The sequence below is a fragment of the Octopus bimaculoides genome, chromosome 15, assembly GCF_046866305.1.
Source record: "Octopus bimaculoides isolate indiv1 chromosome 15, ASM4686630v1, whole genome shotgun sequence".
NCBI lineage: Eukaryota > Metazoa > Mollusca > Cephalopoda > Octopoda > Octopodidae > Octopus > Octopus bimaculoides.
Window position 1 is genome coordinate 23,546,174 of NC_142942.1, and position 27,194 is coordinate 23,573,367.

A 27,194-nucleotide genomic window follows, 5' to 3' on the forward strand; every position below is an offset into this window, starting at 1 on the left:
GATTTTTTTTTCTAAATTCCTTAAAACAATAATAAATCTCTGAAAAGAATGAATAAACCATTTTCTAATACAATTCCTTTGTTTTTCGCTACCCTTGTTGTTTCATCTTTGTTCAATGGTCTTCCTTTCTTCTCCCAGAATAAAATGTTTATGGTTAAATGATGGACCAAATAGGCACCATTTTTTTTTTTTTTTCTTGGCCCATGGCAAATCAACAGGCTTTTAAGGCCTCTCTGTGTGAAGTTGGCACCTGATATTCTGACGGAACAAGGTCTGGACTCTAATATCTTGGATTTCAGTTTCCAGGACATTTCAGGTGGAACCAGCAGAATCATCATCATCAATTAACATCCACTTCCCATGCTGGCATGAGTTGGATGGTTTGACTGAGGACTGGCAAGCCAGGAGGCTGCACCAGGCTCCAAGCTGATCTGGTAAGGTTTCTACAGCTGGATGCCCTTCCTAATGCCAACCACTCCAAGTGTTAGTGGATGCCTTTTACATGCGACCAGCACGGGTGCCAGTCAGGTGGCACTGGCATCGACCATGCTCGAATGGTGCTTTTTTACGTGCCCCCAGCAGGGGGGGGGCAGTCAGACAGATATTATTGTACAACAACACAACACCATTCAACTGTAATCTTTGATGTTTGCTTCAAATAACAAACCTTAGAGTGTCCCTGTAACATTTCATCATAACACTGTTCATTGTTTAGTTTACTCCTCCTGAAAATTGGTCCTTAGGAAGTCCCCAAAACTGTCGTCATAAATTTTCCTGATAGCAAATTACAGGTGTTTCCCTTCCATACTCCTTGTTTATTCCCCAATTTGTCATGGTGTGTCCAGGTTGCTTCACCAATGATGATTTTTTTTTTTTTTACCTTTAAGGTATCACATTTGTTGCCAGAGCAGTCCAAAAGGTATTCAAAATGATTTGCATTGTGTGATTCTTTGAGTTGTTTCGGGGACCCATTTTGCATGAATTTACTATAATCCTATACTGTCCCTACTTATCCATCCTCCCTCTATGAGTGATACATCAGAATAGATGCTAGTTCGATTTAGATGCTAGTTTACTGTTTAGCCCTGGATTAACCCAGACTAGAACAAGCCTATGATCAATTGCATTCCAACTGTGAGGATTCACATCATCCAATGTGTCCTGCTCTTGTGGGTTTCAATAGTATTCTGCTGCTGTTTCTAGCAGATCAAGCAACCACATAGAGGCTTCCTCTGTGGCTTGTTAACATTGATTGTAAAACAACTGAAGTAAAACTGAAGCATTAATTAATTACTCTGACTTCATCTGACAGACAATCCTCATTAACATAAATTAATTCTTACTTTTAAGACCCTTTCACACTGTTGTACATAATTGGGGTTTATGGCATCAATTAGAAAAATATGCTTATATGTTTTTGTAGCTGTTATTAAAGGAAATCAGACCCAGATTGTTAGAGAGAATGGATGTCTCTCTTTGCATCCATTCTGGTTGCTTCAAATATTAGCACCGCCTTTGTCAGCCTATCATGAATCTGAATAAGAAGCTCGCTCGAAAGAACAGAGCATTAAAGCAGTGAAGTGAAAGTCTGGTCATTGAGTGACCAATAGTTTCACATCCACGAAATATTACTGTGCAATTATCGTTAGTAATAAAACAAAAACAGTTTTATTTTGCAACAATAACAATAAAAACAACAGCTAAATTACAAGAATGAAGAGGTAATTAAGAAGAAAACATCAACGACCTATAAAACTCCACAAACACGCAATGGGGTGGCATAATTGTACAAAAATAAAACCCTTAATTAAATCTAATCAAGTGGTTCCTAGTATACTTGATGTTGTAAAGTATGAAATTTTTCATTTATTCAAGTTACAAGTCATTAGAACAATCACCATTGAAGTACATAATTAGTAAATAAGAAAAGAAAAAAAAGAATCAGGAGTGGGGACAAGTTCCTTTGTTGAGGCCTCAATTCCTGATACAGTAGTAGAGGCTATGTCATGACATATTGGAGTGTTATGGACCTTTTGTTTGACCAAGGTGGAACCCATTCATTTCCAGATCTGAACAGAAATCATTTCTTTAAGAGGGAGAGACAAAGTGAAAAAGGGATGAGAAGGATTGGTCCCCAGTACAAAAACTGGTATTTTATCATCTCTAAAAGGATGAAAGCAAAATTAACCCTTGTGAGTGAATTTGGTAGATGAAAACTGTGGGGAAGCCCATTGTGTGTGTATGTTCCCTACCACTGGTTAACCACCAGTGTTGCTTTGTTCATATGCTCCAGCATGATCACAGTCCAAAAACGGTAAAGAGAAATTCACTGACAAGGCTTTGATTGGCCCAGAGCTATAGTAGAAGGTACTTGACTGGCCCAAGGTGGTGCCATGCAGTGGAACTGAACCTGAAACCACTCAGTTGCAAAGCGAACTTTACAACCACACAACAATGCCTGGTGTTATAAATTTGAAATAACCCAGGGACATTGCTGCATGGAATCTTAACAGTCAAGTATGTATTAGTATAGTTAATGTAGTAAGGCAAGAAGTTGTAATTAACATTAGTGATGAGAAAATCGTTTTCTAAACGACTCTAAGATTTAATTAGTTGCTGGCTTAGTGAAACAACTGTGATTGCAATAATCAGTTAATTAATTTCACAGGAAACATTTAATTACTCTCTCTTTCTCTTTAACGAGTATGTATGTTGTTGTATGTGTGTGGGTGCCTGAATTGGTCTACATGTGTGTGTGTGTGTGTGCATGCATGCAGAGATGTTCTTGTGTGTGTATGTATGTGTATGTGTATATCTGAGTATATGTGTTGAAGGATTTGGATGAATATATCTGTGAATATGCAGGAGTGGCTGTGTGGTAAGTAGCTTGCTTACCAACCACATGGTTCCGGGTTCAGTACCACTGCATGGCACCTTTCGCAAGTGTCTAGTTGTGATGCATGTGCCTGGTGTACCCTTATCAGATGGGTAATCATGATGGATATATTGAACTTTGTATATTTGTACCCCAGCATCACTTTGATGGCATGCACTGCTCTCTCTCTCTCTCTCTCTCTCTCTCTCTCTCTCTCTCTCAATAATAATAATAATGATGATGATGATGATGATGATGATGACAGCAATTTGCAACATGGGTCCAAGGCTACAAATATTGATGGGGGTGGGGGACAGTAGCTTAAATCCACCCTTGTGCTTGACCAGTATGTCATTCTGGTGGCCCCGAAAGGATAAAGAGCCAACTTGACCACTTGACAAGAACTGAACTCAGAATGTAAGGGATGTAAGCAGATCTCAGAAAGCACTTCATCCGACACCTCCACCGATTCCCCCCAAATCTACTGACCTTCAAACAACAACAACAACAACAACAATAATGGTAATAATGATGATAGTCTTAGAAACAAATGTGATATTATGTACACAGTATAGCAACAGCAGCCACCACATTGGATCTCTGGTTCAGTTTCTTTGTAACCACTCCCCTTCCCCAACCCCCCATCCTTACTCACACACACATTTTTACTATGTTATTGATCCTGCAAGAAGTTAGTCCTCACCCCTCCACCCTGGGCCACCACTGCTGTAATAATGGCCGTGTAAACTGATCTTCCATTCCTCTTCATTGTCTTTTGTCAACATGCTGCTTTAAACCAGATCTTTTGTCTGTATGTATGTGTGTGTGTGTGCATGCGTGTGTGTTTGTGTTTGTCTCTCTCTCTCTCTCTCACTCTTTTCACTCTTTATCTCTTCCCACCTTTCCAGTCTTTTTTTTATTCCTTTCTGTCTCTCTCCCACCTTCACATTTACACACACGTATGAATAGACGTATATATTTGTGTGTGTATGTGTATGTGTATATATATATATATATATATATATATATATATATATATATACACACACACACACACATATGCACATGTTTATATGTGTGTGTACATAGATATTGCTCCATAAAGCTGTCATTAAGAAGTTCATTTCACAACCACTTTATTCTGGTTTCAATCCTAGCCTGCAGCACCTTTAACAAAGGAGTTTCATGATGTTGTGTTTAGTAACTATCATTAAATTCATTCTGTGGTTCCATGTTGGTGTCCAGGTATTTGGACTTTGCAGACTTCTGCAATGGCTTGGGAAGAAGCTATCAACAAGCTGGCCAGGGTCACATGGTGCCTGTTGCCACCACTGATTTGTCCTTTGGGCTTTGAAAAAAAAAAAAACAAATTGAAAAAAAAACCACCTCAAGATTTTCAGTCTGTCTAAAAGTGGAGATCAGTTCTGTTTTTGTTTTCTTTTGGTTTTGTTTTTACATTATTAATGTGAAGTGATTGATAATATGTAAATGTTCAGCTTAGCATATACTGCAGTGCTTGGAACCAGAATGGAATGGTTCTGTCCGGGACTGCTACTTTTACTACAACTAAAACCACTACTACTAATGTTACTACTACCACCGCTAGTGCTATTACCACTACCTTCAATACTACTACTACTACCACAGCCGTTACTACTATTACTACTAATACTATTTTCTTACTACATCAGCTGGTTGGTTTCTGGTAATATCTTAAGCCTTTGTTTCCTTTATGTGTCAAATAACTTTATAAATTGCTTGCTGAGATCCTTTATGCTCTCCCTTTTTAAGGTTCAAACCCCTGATCAGTTTTCATCACTTGTTCCCATCTCGCACACATTCCTTCCAGCCTGTTACCCCCCTCTCACTGCACACATGCAAACCAGTGATGTTGTTTCTCTCTCTTTGCCACTTCTTCTGATCCAATTTATTCCACAGTTCTTTCTCTCTTAGTTCATTTCTGCTCTGCCATTCAGGTGCCCATCACTAACATTTCACATCTGGCAAGGCATGCTTGCCTACATTTCTTTCTGGCCTTCATACGTTCTTTGCATTTGCTTCCCATGTTTGGCAACCATGCAATGTTGTACTTCATACTCAGGCATCATACAATCTACTCTTCCCTGAAAGAAAGAACCCCCAAACTTTTCTTTCTAACAGGGCTGTCTGAACCTTTTCTTACTCCAGCTATTTTGTGTACAGAACACCCTCCACTTCATTACTAATTAAGTCACCTGGATAATAGGGTGCATAGCTCAGAAACCAGAAAGTCTCTCCAGGCTGAGAGATCACAGGTTGAGAAATGTAGTTCTTAAGAAGAATATTGAGGATAGCATGGACATACAAAATGTCTAATGAAGATGTGATGACCTGGGCTGTGGTAAATGAGAAACTGTTTTGTGAAATAAGGGCCGGGAAACTTAGATTTCTTGGTCATGTGGTGAGGAAAGAGGGCTAGAGTAGAATTTAGCAAGGAGTGGAAAAAAGATTAAAGGGAAAAGAAGCAGAGAAGGGAGAAGGATAATATTGATGTCAAGCTTGAAGAAATGGTTGGAAGAAAGAAGCATTAAATATCAGGAAGAGGAACTGTTACGGAAAACAAAAAACAGAGAATTGTGGCAGAAAGACATAATTGCTTATGTCCTTACATTCTGGACGTAGCACCTAAAGAAAATGTCTCTAGCAATACCATCATTGGAGTTGAATGGAATTCATCCTTTATTAGGGTTTGGAAGTTTCCTAAATATAACGCCTGATATGGTCTGTTGTTCTGTGCAAGAGCAGTGGCCAGCAAAACTTTGCATTGACCAACAATGGTTAGAGATGGATGGCATGTGTCCCTCATCTCTGATATTTAGTTTTCGTGCTCAAATTATGACGTTTTGAGCCCTCATGGATCTTAATATAATCTTGAAGCTCTTTCTTCATACAAGAGATTTCAGCTCCAGACAAAAGAATTCTCCATATACACACCCTGAAGAAGAAGGAGAAGGAGGAGGAGGAGGAGGACCAGCTTTGTTGACTTTGAAGTACTTGATAACCTGAGATGTGTGTGTTAGTATCAAAAGTTGACTGTCTACTTTGAGTGTTACTCTGGGCTTGGCTACTCACGACACTCCTAAACAACATCACCTGAGGCAAAACTCTGTCAACCCTAACCCTAACCCTAACCCAAACCAACATAGTGAGTTCTGCAGCAGATAACGTTAGCATTTGGTAAAATATACTTTACAACCCTTATGTTACACATATGTTTAGCTCTCTCTCTCTCTCTCTCTCTCTCTCCCACCCCTCCCATGAAAGATGGACATTAAACAATGATGATGATAATGATCTATATATATATCTGAATCTTCAGATTTTTCAATTTTCTAGGCCACTGGTTTTAAATTGCTATTAATCAAATTAATATTCAATTTTTCACCCTTATTATTTAAATTTATATATATTTATGGAGATGTACTTGCATAGCAAGTGACCTAACCTGAGATTGTGTACTGAAACAAAAACAATTGTAGCATGGAAGGTGTTTCTAAGCCATTTAAAAACACACAAAAACCGTTATATTCACTTCAACATTAAAATTTAATTTGTTAAAATATTTTCATCATTTTGAGACCGCAACCTGTTCACTGACAAAATTTAAATGTTGAAGTGAATCTAACAGTTTTTGTGTGTTTTTAAATGGCTGATAAACACCTTCCATGCTACAATTGTTTATATATATATACATGTATATATTTATAAACAGGTGTATTTAATAGCAGCTTTACAATACCAGTTGTTTAATTCCTGTTTTATACAATTTCATGGCCACATGGTCTCCTGCACCACCACACTAACTGTTCCTGCATTATATCTTTGAACCCCTGCTCTCACCCACCACTACCATCACTGACAACAACAACAACAATACCAACACACCTTAGAAACCATTTTCAATTGCGCCATTATGTAGTAGTGCCAGTTGGTTACCAGTCGGTTCCTGTGTCTGAAGTATTCAGCAGGTTTGATGTTTTAATGTGATATGGCTGTAAGCTAAATTAATTCCAGCTACAGAGTGCTGTTGTAACAGGATCTGCCGCCAACGACGTTGGTTGTGGGTTACTAAAATATCACATGTCATACAGCTATGGATTACAGTCTCTCTTTCTACGACAGGCATTCCTTCTATTCCTCCTCATCCTCTTCCTCTTCCAACTGACTCACAGCTTTTTGATGTGATTTATCTTACACCAGATCTCTCTCACTCTCTCCTTCTCTCTCTCTCTCTCTCTCTCTCTCTCTCTCTCTTTCTCTCTCTTTCTCTCTCTCTGCTTCACTTCATTTTTACAGGGGAGTATCACTGATTTAATATATTCAGTGTGGGAGTATAGAGGAATTAGTGTTAAACTTTACTGTCCTAATAAATCCGGGAGTATAAGATTAAACTTTGCTGTCAATGTAAATATGCTGGCCATTATAAATGGTCACTGTATGATTTGTGGAGATTTGGTGGCTATTTCTGTTGGATTCAGTGATCACATGAATGTTTGCTGGTTTACTGGTATTGATAGGATTGTATTATAAACATATCTGTACTGACTCCTCTCCCTCCATGCCCTCCATGCCTGTTGCAAACCCCCCCCACCACCACCACCACCACTGTCCATGCTAATTACAATTGAGTGGACATAATTAAAAGATCTTACCGTCCTAATTGTGACACAAGTAACTCCAAAATCTCAGTTTAGGGCAATATTGTTCATAATGTTTTCTAATTTTGATACAAAGCCGGCAATTTTGAGGGAAGCATGGAAAGTCGATTACATCGACCCCAGTACATGATTAGTGCTTTATTTTATTGACCCCACTGAAAAGATGAAAGTTGACTTCAGCTGGGTTTGAACACAGAACGTAAAGAGTCAGAAGAAATGTTGTGAAGCATTTTGTCTGACGTGCAGATGATTCTACCAGTTTGCCGCTTTAACAGTACAGAGCTAATAATAATAATAATAATAATAATAATAATAATAATAATAATAATAATAATAATAATAATAATAATATTAATAATAATAATAATTAATAATGATAATAATAATAATAATAATAATAATAATAATAATAATAATAATCGTATACAGTGTCAAGCTGGCAGAAGTGTTAGCACACCGGGTGAAATTCGTCTACCATTACGTTCTGAGTTCAAACTCCACCGAGGTCGACTTTGCCTTTCATCCTTTCGGGATCGATTAAATAAGTACCAGTTACGCACTGGGGTCGATATAATCGACTTAAACCCTTTGTCTGTCTCTGTTTGTCCTCTGTGTGTGTGTTTTAGCCTCCTGTGGGCAATAAAGAAATAACTAATAATAATCTCACACACACACGCACACTATCACCGTTTATTCACCTCTTGCCATTCTTTAATCTCTAGTCCCAGTGCCACAATAAAATGTACCCAGTAATGGGCTGGAGCTGAGTGCACCTTTTTAAAAATGAGTGTCTGTGCGTGTACACAAATACATAGAAAGTCAATTTATATGAAAGGTGGATGGCAAGTGAGTTGAGGGACGACGTTTACATCAAAAGTATCAGATAATTACGCTGGTATGGATGGATGGCCATGTGACCAAATGGATGATACATACCTGGTGGTGGTGGTGTGTGTGTGTTGCTGTGAGAAAGAGAGGGTGAGGGTTAGATGGAGGAGAATGTGAAATCAAATGATGAGGATGGATTACATCAAAGATGTAATAACCTCTTCAGGGCTGGTGTCATGGCAAAATGCACGGTTAGGTGTTTGGGGTTAGGAAAGACATCCAGCCATGGAAAGCAAGGCAAAAATGGGACTCGTAGGTGAGATGTGGGGCCCACCAACAAGGGCAGAAATGACCCATACAACCCAGGCCTAGTATGGAAAACAAACATAAAACAATGACACACACGCACACAATGTTTGGTTCAACTGATGCCAATGGTGAAGGAAGAGGTTGGGGGTGGATGAGGGGCAGTGGAAGTGTGGGCTTCACATTCCTTCAGATCTCTAGAGTGTGTGGGGGTGGGGTGGGGGTATAGCAGGTCCCCAGGTGCCACATTTCTCGGGGGGGGGGTAGAGGTAGGGGTGGTGGTGAAAGAATCTAAGACATGGGTGGGGAGAGTTAAAGGAGAATTGTTCAAATATTTCCAAAGTCCTCGTTAAAACATCATTAATTTTAGCTTTTATTGCTTCTTGTTCACATACGTAGGAGGGGGGGGGATGATTTGGTGTGTGTGTGTGTACAGAGTTGTGCATGTGGTTGCATGTGTGTGTGCATATGTAATACTTATGTATGCTTATGCATGTGTGTGTGTGTGTATGTGGTGGTTGCTGTAACTTACATAAAAAGGGGCCATCATGTTATTGCATAATTTCTTCCGCAACCCACCTACCTTAAACAATCTGTCCTCATCATTTGATCTCACATCCTCCTCCATCTATTCTCTCTCTCTCTCTCTCTCTCACAGCAACACACCCATACACACACACACACCATCCCAACCACCAGGTATTATTCTCCCAGTATGTATCATCCATTCGGTCACATGGCCATCCATCCATACCAGAGTAATTATCTGATACTTTTGATGTAAACGTCGTCCCTCAACTCACTTGCCATCCACCTTTCATATAAATTGACTTTCTATGTATTTGTGTACACACACACACACACACATTTTTTCCTTGTATTTTTCCTGGCTTTCATATGTTAACATCCTCTCCAACTCAGCATCTTTTTCCACCTGTCACATCCTGACATCAGCTTCCGCCAATCCTGCCCATATTTTCTTTGGAATTCCCTCCCCTTCTATCCACCTGGGTCTCCCACTGCTGCTTTACCCATCATCCATATATATTACACGTGAGGATCAGTGCATTCTTCTATCTGATTCTTCAGAAACTGCTTCACCAATCAGTCCGTATCGTTGCACAGTTCCATGCAAAGTACCTAGCTTCAGCCCTACTTCACTGCATTTTCTCAACATCTCCTCAATTACAGTTCTATATTCAAGAGATGAGGAATTATTTACATTTGACGGATATTTGTCTTCATCTTGTTTGTTGTTAACACGTTTCGGCTGATATACCCTCCAGCCTTCATCAGTTGTCTTGGGGAAATTTCGAACCTGGGTTCTCATTCCTAAGGTATTTTTCAATGTTGTTATTATTATTATTATTATTATTATTATTATTCAGGTCACTGCCTGCAATCAAACTCGGAATCTTGGGGTTAAGAGCGCAGGCTACCAACCCCAAGATTCCGAGTTCGATTCCTAGCAGTGACCTGAATAATAATAATAATAAGGCACACACCCAAGGCACACAGAGCTGTGCTTGGTAGTGAAGTAAAAGCACGCTATAAGAATAAAACTACTGAATAATAATAATGTCTACCTGTGTCCAGCATCTTCTCTAGCCACCTGTTCATCTTCATCATTCACTCAGTTTTTACTCATGCCTGCCTTTTACCGTTTTTGGTTTTATCTAATGCTACATGCCATCTACATACACCCCCTCCTTCCTCCATTTTTACTTCCACATTGTCTATGCTGTCATGTGTTGAATGAGACTTACTGATGCCATATTCTTTCACCAACCACATCCTGTTTTCCAAGACGTTTCTTATTTCATTTGTCTCCACATTTCACAACCAATTGTTGAATTACAGCAAATGAAGCAGAACCTTACATGGTTCACTTCCCAGCCTTGTGATTTACCACAATATGATACCTTGGGACTTCTTCGATAAGCCCCTGGCTGGCCTTTGGCCTGAGAGTGGATTTGGTTGGCAGAAACTGAAAGAAGCCTGTCATACGTTTCTAATCTGATCTGTCTCTCCGTCTGTCTATCTACCTACATATCTACCTGCCAGTCTGTCTGTGTGTATTTATCTATCTGCCTGGCTGTCTTGACTAAATAAACTTATGATCAAAGGCACTCCAACCATGCCATTCACCACTTTTACTAACACTGCATATCTCACATCTCATTGTCTAACATTACCTAATTGTACATTGTGATTTAACTGAGATACAGTTGCTATATTTAGCAGGTCGAACGACCACGTAGAGGTACCACCAATGGCCCACAATCTTCTGGCATGCTTCTCTAAAGTACATTTCATTCAAACTCTCTCCCCAGACAGACAGACAGACAGACAAAGACAGACGACCTTTCTTCTTGGTTTTCACGAGTTCAAAGACATCCTTCTCTTGGCAAAATAAAAAAATATATATATATATAAATGAAATAAATAAACAATAACAAAACATAACAAAATAAAAAGTGTAACAAATTCAAGGAAAAAGAAACACAAAAACAAAACCAAACAGGAAATAAATAGAAAACAAAAAAAAAAGAAACAAATAATAAAAAATAAATGACAAAATAATTGTGTAAGAACCACTTCAGTATCTTCGGATGTTATTATATAGAATAGAGTTATTGTAGGTAGGTAAATATAATTCCTTCCTTCAAAGCATGTACATGTATATATATATACACACACACACGTGTGTGTGTGTGAGAGCATGCAGGGTGTATAAATAGTCTTGTCTTATGTCTTCACACGTCTGTTGTCTACATTCTGTTGCCACATTTAGAACATGGCTCACGGTGGGTCTAACAGGTATGTTGTCTATTGAGTGAAGTTCTCTGCTTCTGTGTGTGTGTGTGTGTGTGTGTGTGTGTGTGTAAGGAAATAGATATGCAGAAATGTATTCTGCTGGTAATATATATCGTGTGTGCATGTATGCAGACAGATACATGTGTCTGTGTGTATGTGTGTGTGTAGACAGATGTGTGTATGTGTATATAATTACTGCAGGTATAAATATACATGGTGTGTGTGTGGGTGTGATATATATATATATATGTATATATGATGTACATGTTCGTGTGTAAGTGAGGAAATGGATATGCAAATGTATTCTGCTGGTAATATCTGTGTGCATGTGTATATAGCATGCATGTGTCTATCATTGGAACAACCATGCATACATTCATGTGTGTGTGTGTAAGTTGCCTTAGTGTCTTTATTTTCATCTCCCTTCTTCTTCCTCATCGACGTGTTAGTGTTTGGTGTGTGGCCGAGACTGAATCTCAGGGAAGCAAGAATTAGCACTAAAACGTCTCAAAGAAAACCTGATCCCAAATAACATTCAGGCCACCTGAAAACCTCAATCATGACCCACTACTGCTACAAGTTCAATGGTTGTTGTAAAGGTATGAACACCACTGCATCACATTTATCTTCACTAACAGTTAAATCTCTGGCAGTCATTATATTCTGTGGACAAACGAGAGAACCAAGTACCAAATCCAAACAGTTGCAGAGTCTGTCTTACCTTTGATAACCACTATTTTTTTTCCCTCCTTCCTTGTTGTTTTCTTGTGTCAACTTTAAAGAAGATAACTACTGAGTCAGCAGCTGATTATGTCTGTGGGCCACTGGTGCCATGGTGCCATCTCCCATTGACAGTCAACAGGTTTACTATTCTAACTACTTTACTTCCTCATTCTCTCGTATCTGCTTCCATACTTCACTGTTCCAACCATGCTTTGACATCCTGTGCTAATTGCAAACAAGTACGATTGCCACACAAGTGATGCTGTTTATTTGTGAACATGTGTCTGAAGCATGTGAAAATATTACCTTACCTGGAAACAGGTGAGGGTTGGGGATAGGAAGAGCATCCAGGTGTAGAAAATCTATGTCAGTGAATCCCATCTGACTGTGTGTGTGTGTGTGGCAAATCAGTGTCACACAGTGGGACTGAACCTGAATGCATGTGGTTGGAAAGCAAACTTCTTAACCACACAGCCATGCCTGTGTGTGTGTGTGTGTGTGTGTGTGTGTACAAGTATATACTGTGTGTGTGTGCGTTTGTTATTTCATATATTGAAGTGAAGTTGAGAAATGCCAAGTTGAAAGATCTCAATTATTTCAGGTATTTCAAGTGAAGTTTCCAACATGGAATGTGGAGAATGTTCTGGAGATTCCCTTTTGACAACTCTGTGTGTGTGTGTGTGTGTGTGTGTGTGTGTGTGTGTGTGTGTGTGTGTGTGTGTGTGTGCGTGCGTGTGTGTGTGCGTGCGCATGTGCTTCTGTATATGTGACTTGTATACGTGTAGGATGATTTATAAAGTCCTTCTCAAACTTTAAATCTTATTGATGGATTGAATTTCTTTTTTGCTTTTCAGTGTTTCATTCTTTATTTTGTTAAACTATTGGGACAAGGCCATGCTGGTGCACCGTTGTATTTACAAATATAAATCACTTTATATTAATCCATTCTGTTGTGGCACCCTGGAGATACTATCACAGCACCTCTAGATATCCTTCTTCTTCAGACCCCAATAAACCGAGATGGGTTTTATCTCACTTCACTAGCAATCTTTCTGTCCCCTAATTAGCTTGGGTGGATTCTCAGTTTCATGTTGTCTCTCTGTTGAAAGCCTCAATGCAATTTAGTGATCTTTGTCCTGTCTTAAGGTGTGCAAGTCTCCAAAAATATTTCTTAGGACGTGTTGTTCAGCATGATAGCAATGGCCCACAAAACCTGCCTTGCACTGAGCAACCATAGTAAAGGTGGGTGGAATGTAGCCAGGAATCTCTTCTTCTTTGGTCTTGTGCTCATGACATGAGAGGTTTTGAGATTTCATAAGAAACCTGGTATTGATATATATAACATACATTACACACATGATATTAATACATGATATATATATATATCACCATATTGTATATCCACCAACAGTTAATATATACACTGTATTTCCTTGTGTGTAAGTCACACTATTTCATACCTGATCGTAACTGGGAACAAAAGTGAATTGCAGTTTATGCATGAGTGGCTGTGAGATAAGAAGTTTACTTTCCAACCACATGGTTCTGGGTTCAAACCTACTACATAGCACCTTGGGCCAGCCAAAGCCTTGGGAGTAGGTTTGATAGACGGAAACTGAAAGAAACCTGTTGTGTGTGTGTTGTGCCTTCAAATATTGTTGGTTTGTTTTATGTTCTCTTGACTTAGCAGTTTGGCAAAAAGAGATCCCAAGAATGAGTACCAGACTTTAAAAAGAAAGTACTGGGTGTGGGGAAGGATTTGTTCAACTGAGCCCTTCAAGGTGATGCTCCAGCATGGCCCCAGTCTAATGACTGAAACAAGTTAAAACTAAAAGGGAAGAAACACATATATCATACTAACCATTAATAATACTATAATGTTAGTACATAATGATAATATACAGCCATTAACCATATAATATACTAGTTTATTATATAACCATTAATAATTCATGATAGATGAGTCTTTTATAACTATTAACATTATGTAATATTTTTGAAGCAACAACTGAGATGGATTTCACCTTACTGCACCAGGAAGCTTCTTGCCACTCCACCAGCCCCCCCCCCATTAGTTTTGGTATATTTCCTCTGTTTCCTGCTGTGATTCTCAATCAAAAAAACATCAATGTAGTTAAGTGGTCTTCATTCTTTACCAGGGTGCAGAAGTCTCCAAAACCAACCGTCTGGTACAGCCTGGTGTTCATCATAATAGCAATGGCCAGCAAAAGCTCACCCTGCACTCCACAACAATTGCAGACATGAGTGAAATGTGTTCATAATTATACTTGTATATAAACTGTTAACCTTTGAAATCTAATACATTAATGTGCAATGCAATAACAAAACTACATAAAAACATATCTGCTAACCATTAATGCATAATATGATCATACATTATATACTTATTAACCATTAATACAGCCTGTCTGTCTCCCTGTTTGTGTAGCTACCAATCTTTCTTCCAACCAGAGCAGAGATTCTCAACTGGGGTCCATATTAAAGTTTTGGGTTAAAATTTATCTCCAATAAATTGGTTATTCTTCAACAACACACAAAATTTTGTAACAATTTCTTTTTTAATACAATTCCTAATAATGTTTAATTATAGAAATATAACGTAACTTTTTTAAACGTCGAATGGCTGTTGGGGGTCCATCTGAATAATATAAGATTCAAAAGGGGTCTATAGGAAGAAAAAGGGGTCGAGAAATACTCAACTAGAGTAAACTTCCCAACAAAACTCATTAAAACTAACTCTCTTGTGTGTGTGAGCATGCATATTTATAGATCTATATATATATTTTTATATGTATATATGTATATGTGTGTGTATATATATATATATATATATATATATATATATATATATATATATATATTAAATACACACAAACACATCTAGTTTAATTCTTTCACATTAAGATTTCTTTGTCCAATTTATTGTCTTGAATTAAGCAGCGATTATGTCGCAGCTTCAAGATTTTGATGATGTGATTGTATATTTTTAGAATGACATTGCAGGGTAGGTGTGAGAGGTCAGATCAGGCCAATTTCAACTTAGTACAAGTAAAATATTTTGGCTGAAACATGACAGGTTTGAATGCTAAAGGGTTGATTACCTCCTGAGCAGTCCTGATTGAGCAGGCATGCAATCAAAAGGGCTCCAACCATGGCCACCTCATTTTTGTGTCCTGCATTATCGACAGTGTGTCCATTATTGAAGACACTTGGATGTTGAGGAAGATTTTGTTGGTATTTCTAGCAAGCCAAGCGACCACATAGGGACTCCTTTTGTTGGCTCATGGATATGTGTGTAATGTGTTAATGATCTGTGTATGTGTGTGTGTGTAATACCATATGTAGTTTGCCATTGGTTCTCTGGTTTCTTGTTGAGACTTGGGTGTTAAGAAGTCCGTTTCTTGACAAGAGTGAGAGAGGAGGGGGGGCATGTAGAAGTGTGTGTATATATATATGTATGTATATATGTATGTTTGTATATTTGTGTGTGTGCGTGTGTGTCTTACACTTTTATGTTATGTATGCAGCAGATTGAGTTACAATTAATTTTTTTTCTTTTCTGACTCTGTTATAAAGTTTCCTTGAAAACCTTGATATCATTTTCTTAAGACACCATGTTGATCATGGTGGTGGTGGTGGTGGTGGTCACGATATTCTTGTTGCTTGTGTTTTATTACATACACCCCCCTCTCTCTCTCTCTCTCTCTCCACATACACTACGTTGCATACATTCACACACGTACATAAATATTGAGATGAACACACACATTGATATATATACATACATACATACATGCCTTATATGTTGCCATGGTGATGGTGTGTATATGTGTGATTATATCTGTGTGTGTGTGTAGTGGTGTAGGTAATATTAGGGAGATTAAAGAGTGTATATGTGTGTGAGTGTGTATATGGCTGTGTGGGATGCTTTAATCAACCATCACCATTTTTATCTTTGATTGTTTTAAATTAGAGACTTATTTTGTTTGACTTTTTGTTTTTCTACAGTTTCACTTATTGTCTGGATTACATATCACCATCATCACCATCATCACCATCATCACCATCATCACCATCATCACCATCATCATCATCATCACAATCAGCTATGTGCATGTCCATATGCGTATGCTGTATAGGCATATTAGTTGTGTACGTTCACATATGTGTATTTGTTTAACATCTGTATTTCCATGTTGTCATGGGTTATATGAGGACATATTTGAAGCAGGAGCTTTTGGCAGGATACTCTTCCTGTTACTCACCCGTACCCACTCCCCCCCCCCACCAGAAGGGAATCTTTTTATTGCAGAGGCTCAAAAGTGCTCAGTGACCAGTCATAATGGGTCCACAAGGAATGTAAACACCTTATCACTCAGAGCAACAGGCATATCCATTCAATATCAACAAACACACACACAGACGCTGGGTTGTACAAGCAGGATACATACAACTCAGAACACGAGTTTATTTATTTTATATTTCTTATTCTGCAGAATTTACAAAAGTGACTCAAAAGCTGAGAGTTTGGTGCACAGCACTTATAAGACTCTCAGCCGATTAAAATATATATGTAAGATGCTTCCTACAGTTTCCACATGCCAAATTCACTCACAAGGTATTTGTCATCCCAGGCCTGTAGGAGAGGGCACTTACCCAAGATGCTGTGCTGTAGGATGGAACCTGAAGTTATGTAGTTACCAAGCAAATTTCTCCACCATACACTTGTGTGTGTGTGTGTGTGTGTGTGGCTGTGTGGTAAGAAGCTTGCTTCCCAATTACATGGCTCTAGGTTCAGTCCCACCACGTGGCACCTTGAGCAAGTATCTTCTATTATAGCCTCAAGCTGTCCAAAGCCTTGTGACTGGATTTGGTGGATGGAAACTGAAAGAAGTCTGTTGTATGTGTCTTTGTGTTTTTGTTTGTCCCCCACCACCACTTGACAACTGGTGTTGGTGTGTTTACATCCCTGTAACTTAGTGGTTCAGCAGAAGAGTCCAACAGAATAAGTACCAGAGTTTAAAAGAAAATAAGTTCAGGGGTTGGTTCATTTGACTAAAAATTCTTCAAGATGGCGCCCCAGCATGGCCGCAGTCTGAAACAAACAAAAGATAAAAGACATATATATATCACAGTTTCACATCCATTTTCCATGCTGGCATGGGTAGGACATGTCATTAATGCCTTGCTTTTTTCTAGAAACCTTAACCAGCTTAAACTGTTTCGCCATTCAACCACTGCTGCGGCTTTTGGTACGCCAAGCATTCACATTTAATGAGACGTATTTCTGTTATATTTTCAGAATGAAGCCGATATGGATGACCACGAGGACAGAATGTCTACAGAGTTATTGGTAAGTGGAAACTAACCTCCTACATCTCCCCCTCATCCCCCCTCCCACACCAAGCTGTCTTCATCTGTCGCTGAATGTCTTTGTGAAATACTGTGATGACTTGATTACACCGTGCTGCATTTGTTGCCCAATACACACTGGTTTCATTGGATCAGTTTAGCTAGATGTAAATAAGTACCATGGGTAGGTAGATCATGCTCACAACTGTAAGAAACCAGGACTTTTTTTTTTTCACCAGTTGTTGACAAATGTTTCCTTAGCTTTCAGTACTGGGCTGGAACCCCTTCTGTGACCCTGCAGCTGACACGAAGAAACTACTCAAAGAGTTGAAACAAGGACACTAGCAAAATCAAACAGGAAGGCATTTCTGCTTGACACATGTGAAACATGATGAGTCACAAAGTTCTCCCATCAACAAGCGCCAAACGTTCATGAACAGATGTCTCTGAAAGATGCTTTGAGTAAGATGGCAGGACAGACTTTTGGAAACAGGCAGACCAGCAGTTTATTGAAACCCTGATCAAGAGAAGGGTATGAGGTTGGCTGGGACACACCCTATGGAAACTGGTTCCCAACATTACAAGTCATTGAAACACCCCCAAATCTTTATTTACTTTCTTCCTAGAATCCACAAACCCAACAATCTCAGCCATCACCCCTTTTATCTCCACATGCTGATGTCTAACTGAGCTCATCTCTAGCTACCTGTTGCCCCTGGTCCCTGTCCTAACTACCTGTTGCCCCGTTACACTTTAACCATGCCAAGCATCTCTACCTAGTCTCTTCAGATCCCTTTTCACTATAAATGTTTAATCCCTTTACGCGTGTCATCCCCCATAATTATGACCCATCCTCCCAAATCCCTTAACTTCTCCCTCTCTCCACCTCCCTAAACTTATTCTTTCTTTAAACTATTTCCGCTTTGATGATTTATACAAACATTTAAATCGAGCAACCTTCTGTAGCCCTAAATGGGCCCCAATAATACCAATTCATTTGTAGGCCACATCAAGGTTTAACTTTTCACCAATTTTACCAGACTGACCCAGAGCTTGGATTGGCTGTCATCAATGACTCTGGTTCAGCCCCTTAAAAAGAGGACCTTACTCTTTTTTCTATCCTTTTCATTTATAACTTCCAGCCCCTGCACATAGACTCCTTTCCTCTGTACCTCCATCCCCTCCAAAGCACTTCTGTCTCTACCAACACCACTGATCCCTTCACACCATAAACCCTCAGGGCCGCCACTTCTCACTGGTGTGGGAGGGTAGCTTGGATGTGAAGACATGTTATGCTGGTGGCGCAGCGTGCTAATGAGGACACGATGTGCCATGAGGGAGCATGGTAATGGAGACATGTATAGGAGGGCAAACCTGTGATGGTATGGGTGGATGTGTAGAGGTATGGGCATGGTGGCAGTGGTGGTGTAATGCAACAGTAAGGACATGTTGCATGGCAGTTTTAGTGTGGTAGTGAGGACATGTGGTTGGTTGTTTTGTGTGTTAGTGTGGGCATGTATAGGGTACAGTGTGGGAGGTGGACATGTGGTGGTGGTGGTGTTATAGTGTGGATGTGTTGTATGGTGTTGATGATGATAGTGGTGGAGTGATGCTACTTATGGTAATGGTGGGGGGTGGAGGAGGAGGAGGAGCAGTAAAGTGGGGTGGACAAGGTAATGGTGGGGGTGGGTAGATGATGTCGGAAGAAGAATGAGAAAGAAGAACTGGCTGGGGTTGTGGGGTGGGGTAGTGATGTAGGAGGAGGGAGGGTGGACTCATCGCAAATGAAAGATGTGGAGATGTAACAGTGTCGGTGGTGGTGGTGGGGTAGCAGCACTGGTAGATCTTGTGGGGTGAAGGAGGTGGGGGGGTTGCGGTGTGATTCAGTTGTATTTAACTTTTGAATCAGCAAACATTTGCCAACATTTCATTCTAAAATAAATAAATATAATGTTATTTTTTTTTGTTTTGTTTTTTACGAAACGTGCCACCATCACCACCACCACCACCACCACCACTCTGCCTTGTTTTATCAGAACAGCATAAATCAAGGTGTGGTATGTTGTTGTTATGCATGTGTGTGTGTGTGTGTGTGTGTGTGTGTGTCTTTAGAAAACATCAAAAACCAAGATGGAACAAGTGAAACAATGAACTAAATTAATTAATTAAGGGGGGGAGGGGTGCTGGAAAACATATCGCTTGGAAGTAAAAAGAAAATTAAATAAATACAAGAATATACATGTGTGTATATATATATATATATATATCTGGTATCTTATCTTCTTCCCTTATAGCATCACCACCACTTCTTCTCCCCCCCTTCAACATCACTGTAGTTACACCCTCATTCTCATCATTATTATTGTCATCATCATCATTGTCATCAGTCTCCTTGCCACCACCACCACCACCACCACCACCATCATCATCATCATCATCTGTACCTGGTGTACCAGCTACCAATGCTGCTGCTCCAAGCATCTTCCTCATCAGAAGGGAAAGGGTGGGTGTCCACCTCTTGGAATTTCTTTTTCTTGCCCACCCCCACCCCCCCACCAACTCTAAGGGGTGCATAGGGAGGAAGGGGGGGACATGATGTGACGGTGGTGAAAATGATGATGATGAAGAAGAACATGTGAAGACAGGATGGGATGAGGAGGAGGAGGAGATACAATAATAAGAAAGCTGGGGTGGGGGAGGGGCAACTCGATGAATGCAGTGTAAGGGAGGTGGTGGTGGTGGTGCACTAACACCAACATCGGAAGCATGGTGGGGAGGGGGGAGGGGAGAGAAGATGAGGGTGGCGTTGGGGTACATTGACTGATATTACAAAATTATTTTCTAAAAGACCCCTGTATAAGTAACACCTTGTTGTGATTACCACACGGCTGCGTATCCCTCCCCTCAATCATCATCTTCATCTTCATTCCACTTTCTAATTGCCGTAGCTTTGTTTTTATTTCCTTCTCTTAACTTTTCCTTTGGAGCTGTTGTTGTTGTTTATATACATGTGTGTATATATATACACACACACACACACACATATGTATATATATATACATATATAATTATATATGTGTGTGTGTGTGTATCTACATACATATGTAGTTATTTATATATTCATGTGTATGTGTGAGTGTGTGTGTATATATATGCATATATGTGTGTGTGTGTGTGTGTGTGTATGTTTGTAGTTTTCTTTTCCAATTCTCAGCCAAATTACAAGGAACATCTCTTCAAATTATTCATTCTCGGTGCAATGAGGGAACGGAACAGTGGCAAGAAGGGGGGGAGGAGTTTAGAGGTTTGAGTGTAAGTTTTTCTTTGTTGTTGTTGTTGCTGTTTTAATTGTGTTGGGGGGGAGTTTTCACATGATGTTGGGGTTCTGTGGGGGGTGGACGGTTGAGATAGGTGGCAGCCTTTGTTTATCTGTTTTTGATTTTTGATTGTTGTTGTTGTTGTTGTTGTTGCTGTGGTTATGTTTTATTTTTTTAAGATTTTGATGAAAAAATTATACAAATATGGTGATATGTTCCAAACTATCTGAATGGTTTTGTCTCCCCCCCCCCCCACGCCTCTCGCTCTTTTCCTCTTATGTATGTGTGTGTGTGTATTGCTTATATGCATACATGTGCACAGATAATACATATGTATACACACATAAACATATATATGTACATACAGTATTCACATACTTCTACACAGGCATATATATATATATATATATATATATATATATATATATATATATATATATATATATATATATATATATATATAATGGGCCAGGATATTTTTTAAAGCTTACAGATGGATGGATAGATAATTAAACAGGTAGACAAACATAACAGAGTGGGGTAGACAAACACTGATAAATAAACAGATAAACAGAGGTAGACAAGTAGACAGGTAAATGGATAGATGGATAGATTGATAGATAGACAGATAGACAGACAGAAGGGTAGATAGACGGGTAGGTAGGTAGGTTGATAGATAGATAGGTAGACAGACAAGTAGATAGATAGCAATCAAATGAGATCATACATAAATAAGCAGGAAAGGAGAAAGATGAAAAGGTAATGAGAGAATGAAGTAGATATTGAACCCAGCATGTCAAATTAACAGCAGCTGTAATTACTGAGTCTTTATGTTTTTTTATTGTCTCATATCTACCTCCTAAGAGCTACTGCTTAGCTCTAGTTTCATTGTATTGAAGTGGTAATTAATCTCCTGGATAGGACACAGATGTTCTGGTACATTTTCCTTCGTAGAGCTGGGTGAGTTGTGTTTTATAGAATGAAGTGGATGACAAGATAATAGATAAATCTTCCTGGATAGGTCACTAGTTTGTTACAGGTAACACTCTCAGATGATTGTAACAGCCAGGTAGATCATAATATTCTTCCCAAAGACACATTGACAGTGAGTTTCAATTTTCCCACCTATGTGCAGCAGAGTTCATTCCCAAGTTGAAGATTTCACTCCATCACTACAAAGACAAATAATAAAAAGACTGTGTCATCATCATCACCATTTTCATCCTACATGCCAGTAGGTGTAACCAGCCCATTTATGAATACCCCTCATTCATTGGACAATAAACCTTGCTTGTGAAGACCCATTGAGGCAAGTGTAAACAAATCAAAATCGCTGACATGGCCGATGACATGCCTGACATGCCTGATTGGCACTCGTGCCAGTGAAACGTTGAAAGCATATCTGAGCGTGATTGTTGCCAGGGCCACGGATTGGCTCCCGTGCTGGTGACACGTGAAAAGCACCATTCGAGTGTGATCGTTGCCAGCATCGCATTACCAGCGGCACGTGAAAAACAACATTCGAGCATGGTCGTTGCCAGTGCCACCGGACTGGCTCCCGACAGTAGATCAAAATTCCTTAAATACTATCTGTAATTCTGTATTGACTTGAATGGGAAGATGTGTGGGAAGATGTGTCACTCAAGAAGGATTTCAGTTTGAATAATTTTCATGATGTCCCATATTTAGATGCTTTTATTAATTTCATTCAGTTGTTAAACATAAATAAATCCTGGAATTAAATGGTTTTGATTTACTGTCAGGTGACTTTTGACCAACCCTGTACATTTATATATATATATATATATATATATATATATATATATATATATATATATATATATATATTGATATATATATATATATATTGATATATATATATATATATATATATATATATATTGATATATATATATATATATATATTGATATATATATATATATATATATATATATATATTGATATATATATATATATATATATTGATATATATATATATATATATATATATATTGATATATATATATATATATATATATTGATATATATATATATATATATATATATATATATATATTGATATATATATATATATATATATATATATATATTGATATATATATATATATATATTGATATATATATATATATATATTGATATATATATATATATATATTGATATATATATATATATATATATATATTGATATATATATATATATATATATATTGATATATATATATATTATATATATTGATATATATATATATATATATATATATTGATATATATATATATATATATATATTGATATATATATATATATATATATATATTGATATATATATATATATATATATATATTGATATATATATATATATATATATATTGATATATATATATATATATATTGATATATATATATATATATATTGATATATATATTATATATATATATATATTGATATATATATTATATATATATATATTGATATATATATATATATATATATATTGATATATATATATATATATATATTGATATATATATATATATATATATATTGATATATATATATATATATATATTGATATATATATATATATATATATCAATATATATATATATATATCAAATATATATATATATATAAGATGGAGTTGGAAATAGCAGAGAATTAAGTCTAAGACATTTTCAGTTTAAGACGGAATTTAGTAAAAAATTATATAAATAAAAATATTAATATTGCCGGTTTCGGTGTATTTCATCTTATCAGATATTAGTAAAAATTTGAAAAATTTGAAGTAAAAACAGTTCAACTTCTGTCTGGTGGTCAAGAACATATCTGTATTTATTTATATATATATTTGTGTGTGTATGTATGTATATATATTTCATTTTTGTACACACGCACACACTAACACACACTTTCACAGGAAACAAGATCTGAAAGCAGACAAATGTGGCCCTCTATAACAGACTAAGTCGGTAGTCATTCAGAAGGTTACAAGTAGCAAAGAAAGAGCTTTGACTAACAAATACAAAACAAATTAAACAATCAATTAGTTAGTTGGATATTTAACCCATTGACTAATAAAAAAGAAAAGAAGTGGGATTGAACCTCTGTGTGTGTGCGCTAATAGTATTGGCTTAATGACTCTCCCTAAACACAAAAAAAGATATATTTATATGTATGTATGTATCAGGCGTATGTATATATTCACATAATTACTATAAAGTTACATGTCAGGTATGTATACACACACATATGCACAAACACACATTTTCCTCGTGTATGCACTCATAATGCTATGCACCAATGCACACAAATATGCACCTATTCCTTTATATATTTATATGCATATGATATAAAATATATACATATATATATACATATGTACATGTGTGTGTGTGTGTGTATTTGCATACACACATGTACATAGACTCACTACATGCATGACATATATGCTCATATACACACCCATTTATCTACAATGAGTCAGTTATATATAGTGTCAAACAAAGACATAAGATGTGTGTGTATGTATGCTATATATATATATATATATATATATACACACACACACACATATATATATATATATGCACAAGCACACACATATATACACATGCAGACACACACACACGTGTATGCTTACGTTCAGTCAAGACATATCTTTGTCTTTTTTAATGTAATACATCACCCACCACCACCACCGCCGCCATCGCCACTGCCACCACCCAATCCATCTTCATTTAATCAAATTCTTTCCTGTTTATATACACTGACTAATAACACATAGTTTTCATGTTAGACATCAAAGTTAAATATTTCTGCTTCCATTGAAAACGTTGCATGAACTTTGAAGCAATTTCAACCTCCATTATGCATCTTTTCCTCCATTTATATTTTACAGATGTGTATATACAGATATATACATACATGTGTCTTGTTGTTCTGTATGACTTAACACTTTCAAGTCTATGAAATGCTGGCCATGCCCTAAATCTCCACCTCTCTCTCACTCCCTTTTGTTTGGGGCAGCCTTTGGGACCTTCCCAGCCCCATTTCCCCAATTTACTATTTAGGTGAATATTTTTTTAATTTTCTATTTCAATTTTTTTTCTTTTTTTTTCTGTATTTTGTCAGATTAGAAGGTAGTGCTATGACCCTTAACAGGGCCTCTGATTCTGGTGGGAGGGGGGTATCCTTGAATTGGAGACTTGTCCTCTGCTGCAATGGAAGCATGGGGTTGGGAAGTAAATGTCTCCACATCATCTCTGCTGATTCTCATTCCATATAACTTTAGATTCTGTGAATTATTCACGAGATTTTGGTCGGCATAAACCAATCCTGTTCTGGTGTGGAGGAGGACTTGAATAATATGACAGTCAGGTATATGTTCATTATGTCATCTGGGGTGGGGGTATAATCCAGGTGAGATTATGATGATGAAACAAGACATGGACACGAGTCGGTAAAGGTACCTCTACATAGTCACACAATCTGCTAAAAATAGCAGCCAGGTTTTCCTCAAATTTGAAACAATGAAGGGCACATGGGATAATGTAGTCATGGCTGCAGTTCTTTAAATGACAGGTCTTTTAGTGATTGCGATTGATCGAAGAGTGGGGTTTCTCTCTCTAATGCTTTCATCTTTATCACCACCACCACCACCACCCATCATTTTCATTGTAGTTATCTTTTTTATTTTATTCATCATCATCATCCAGTGTTTTAAATCTGGGTTTTGTCCCCATTAACAGGAGTGGCCAGATCTACCTCAAAGCCATAGCAACTACCCCTCACACCATCTCGCCATCTTGCCCAGTTTTAAGCATCCTCCCTTCTCAAGCCAACTCTCCCAATCTCCTCCTCCACCCGTCCCTTCCACGTTTTCCTTGGTCTACCTTGCTTTCGTGGTCCATTTACCTCAAACTCTAGCATCCTCTTCAGAACATGCTCACCATCCCTCTTCAAGACATACCCATACCACTGCACTCCATTCGCCCTTGCCAGCCGTTCCACCGATTCCTCCAACCCCAGCATCCCCATCAAGTCCTCAGTCCCCCTCTTTGTTAAATGTTATGATGTCTAACTTTAGTATAAAGCTACACATTTCAGGGTTAGGTTTTCAATATTGACCCATGTACATAACTGGTACTTAATTTATTGACTTTGAAGAAATGGAAAGCAAAATTGGTTTTGACAAGACTTTAACATGGAACTTAAAAAGTACACATTTTTCTCTTACAAATCATTATTTAGTCAATATAATGACCATGTCCACAGCAGGGTTACGTGTCTCACTATAAGTGCTATCTGTCCTACAACAGTATTGTCCATCTCACTCCAATGCTAATTTAGTGTCCAGTCTGACCGGTCCCTCTATTTAATGTATTCTCTCTCTTTTCAGGAACCGCCATATCATCGTCCATCTTCCACCTCAACTCAACTTTCACAAATCCGTGACTCACCACATTCAGATGAGCGCAACACCACCATTACAGTAAGTATCTCTTCCTTTCACCTCCTCCTCTCTTCCTCTCTTTGTATCTGTCTATCTTTTTATACTCTTCCTCCCCCTCTTGTAAACTTGTTATGGCCCACTGGACCAGTGATTGTGTTCAGTTTCTCTGGTGTTCAACAGATGAAAGACAAAACTCTCCCTGGATAGGACTTCAGTCTGGGTTATTTCCCTTCATCAACACAGAATAACTCAGAAATCATGATACACAGATATTGTTTTGAGCTGAGTGGGGGTGCTAGATTCCCTTGTTCGAAAATAGATGGACACAGATCGTGTCGTATAGCTAGCTGGAGACGATGACTCCTGGGGCTAAATTACAGCAACATTAGTCCTAAACCAGGACTGCCATGTTATGTTGGCAAACAATCTTTACTCGAAAGTACTGTTGCTGAATATCTCATGTTGTGAGATTTACAAATAGTAATTTTCTTAGAAAAAGTGGTTAGAGAGGAGAAAAAGAGGGGATTAGAGTCCACGCTGGAATGTGATTGGGTTCTTGCCTGAAGATCTCAGTGGCATAAAACACAAGTTGAGACAAACTATCAGTTTCTATAAAGAAAATTTTTTAAAACCATATCCTCTACAACATTCTTCTTCCTTTACTAAATGTTCGAAAAATGGTGAGACATTTCTATCAGTAGCAGGACACCAATTTGATATCACCATGTCATACTAGTTGTAGAACAGTTGGTTCTTGTTATGAGAAGGGTACCATCTCATTT

At 37.9% G+C, this 27,194-nt stretch overlaps 1 protein-coding gene across 2 annotated transcripts in view; it reads left to right on the top strand.

Annotated features, from left to right (window-relative positions):
- LOC106874120 (uncharacterized) overlaps positions 1 to 27,194 on the top strand; it is a 137,426-nt gene that overhangs the window by 60,233 nt on the left and 49,999 nt on the right. For both annotated transcript variants that reach the window (XM_014921730.3, XM_014921731.3), the window contains exons 2-3: positions 17,570 to 17,620; positions 26,359 to 26,451. In XM_014921730.3, coding sequence (XP_014777216.1) covers positions 17,570 to 17,620; positions 26,359 to 26,451 — 144 coding nt within the window. The remainder of the gene's footprint in view (positions 1 to 17,569; positions 17,621 to 26,358; positions 26,452 to 27,194) is intronic.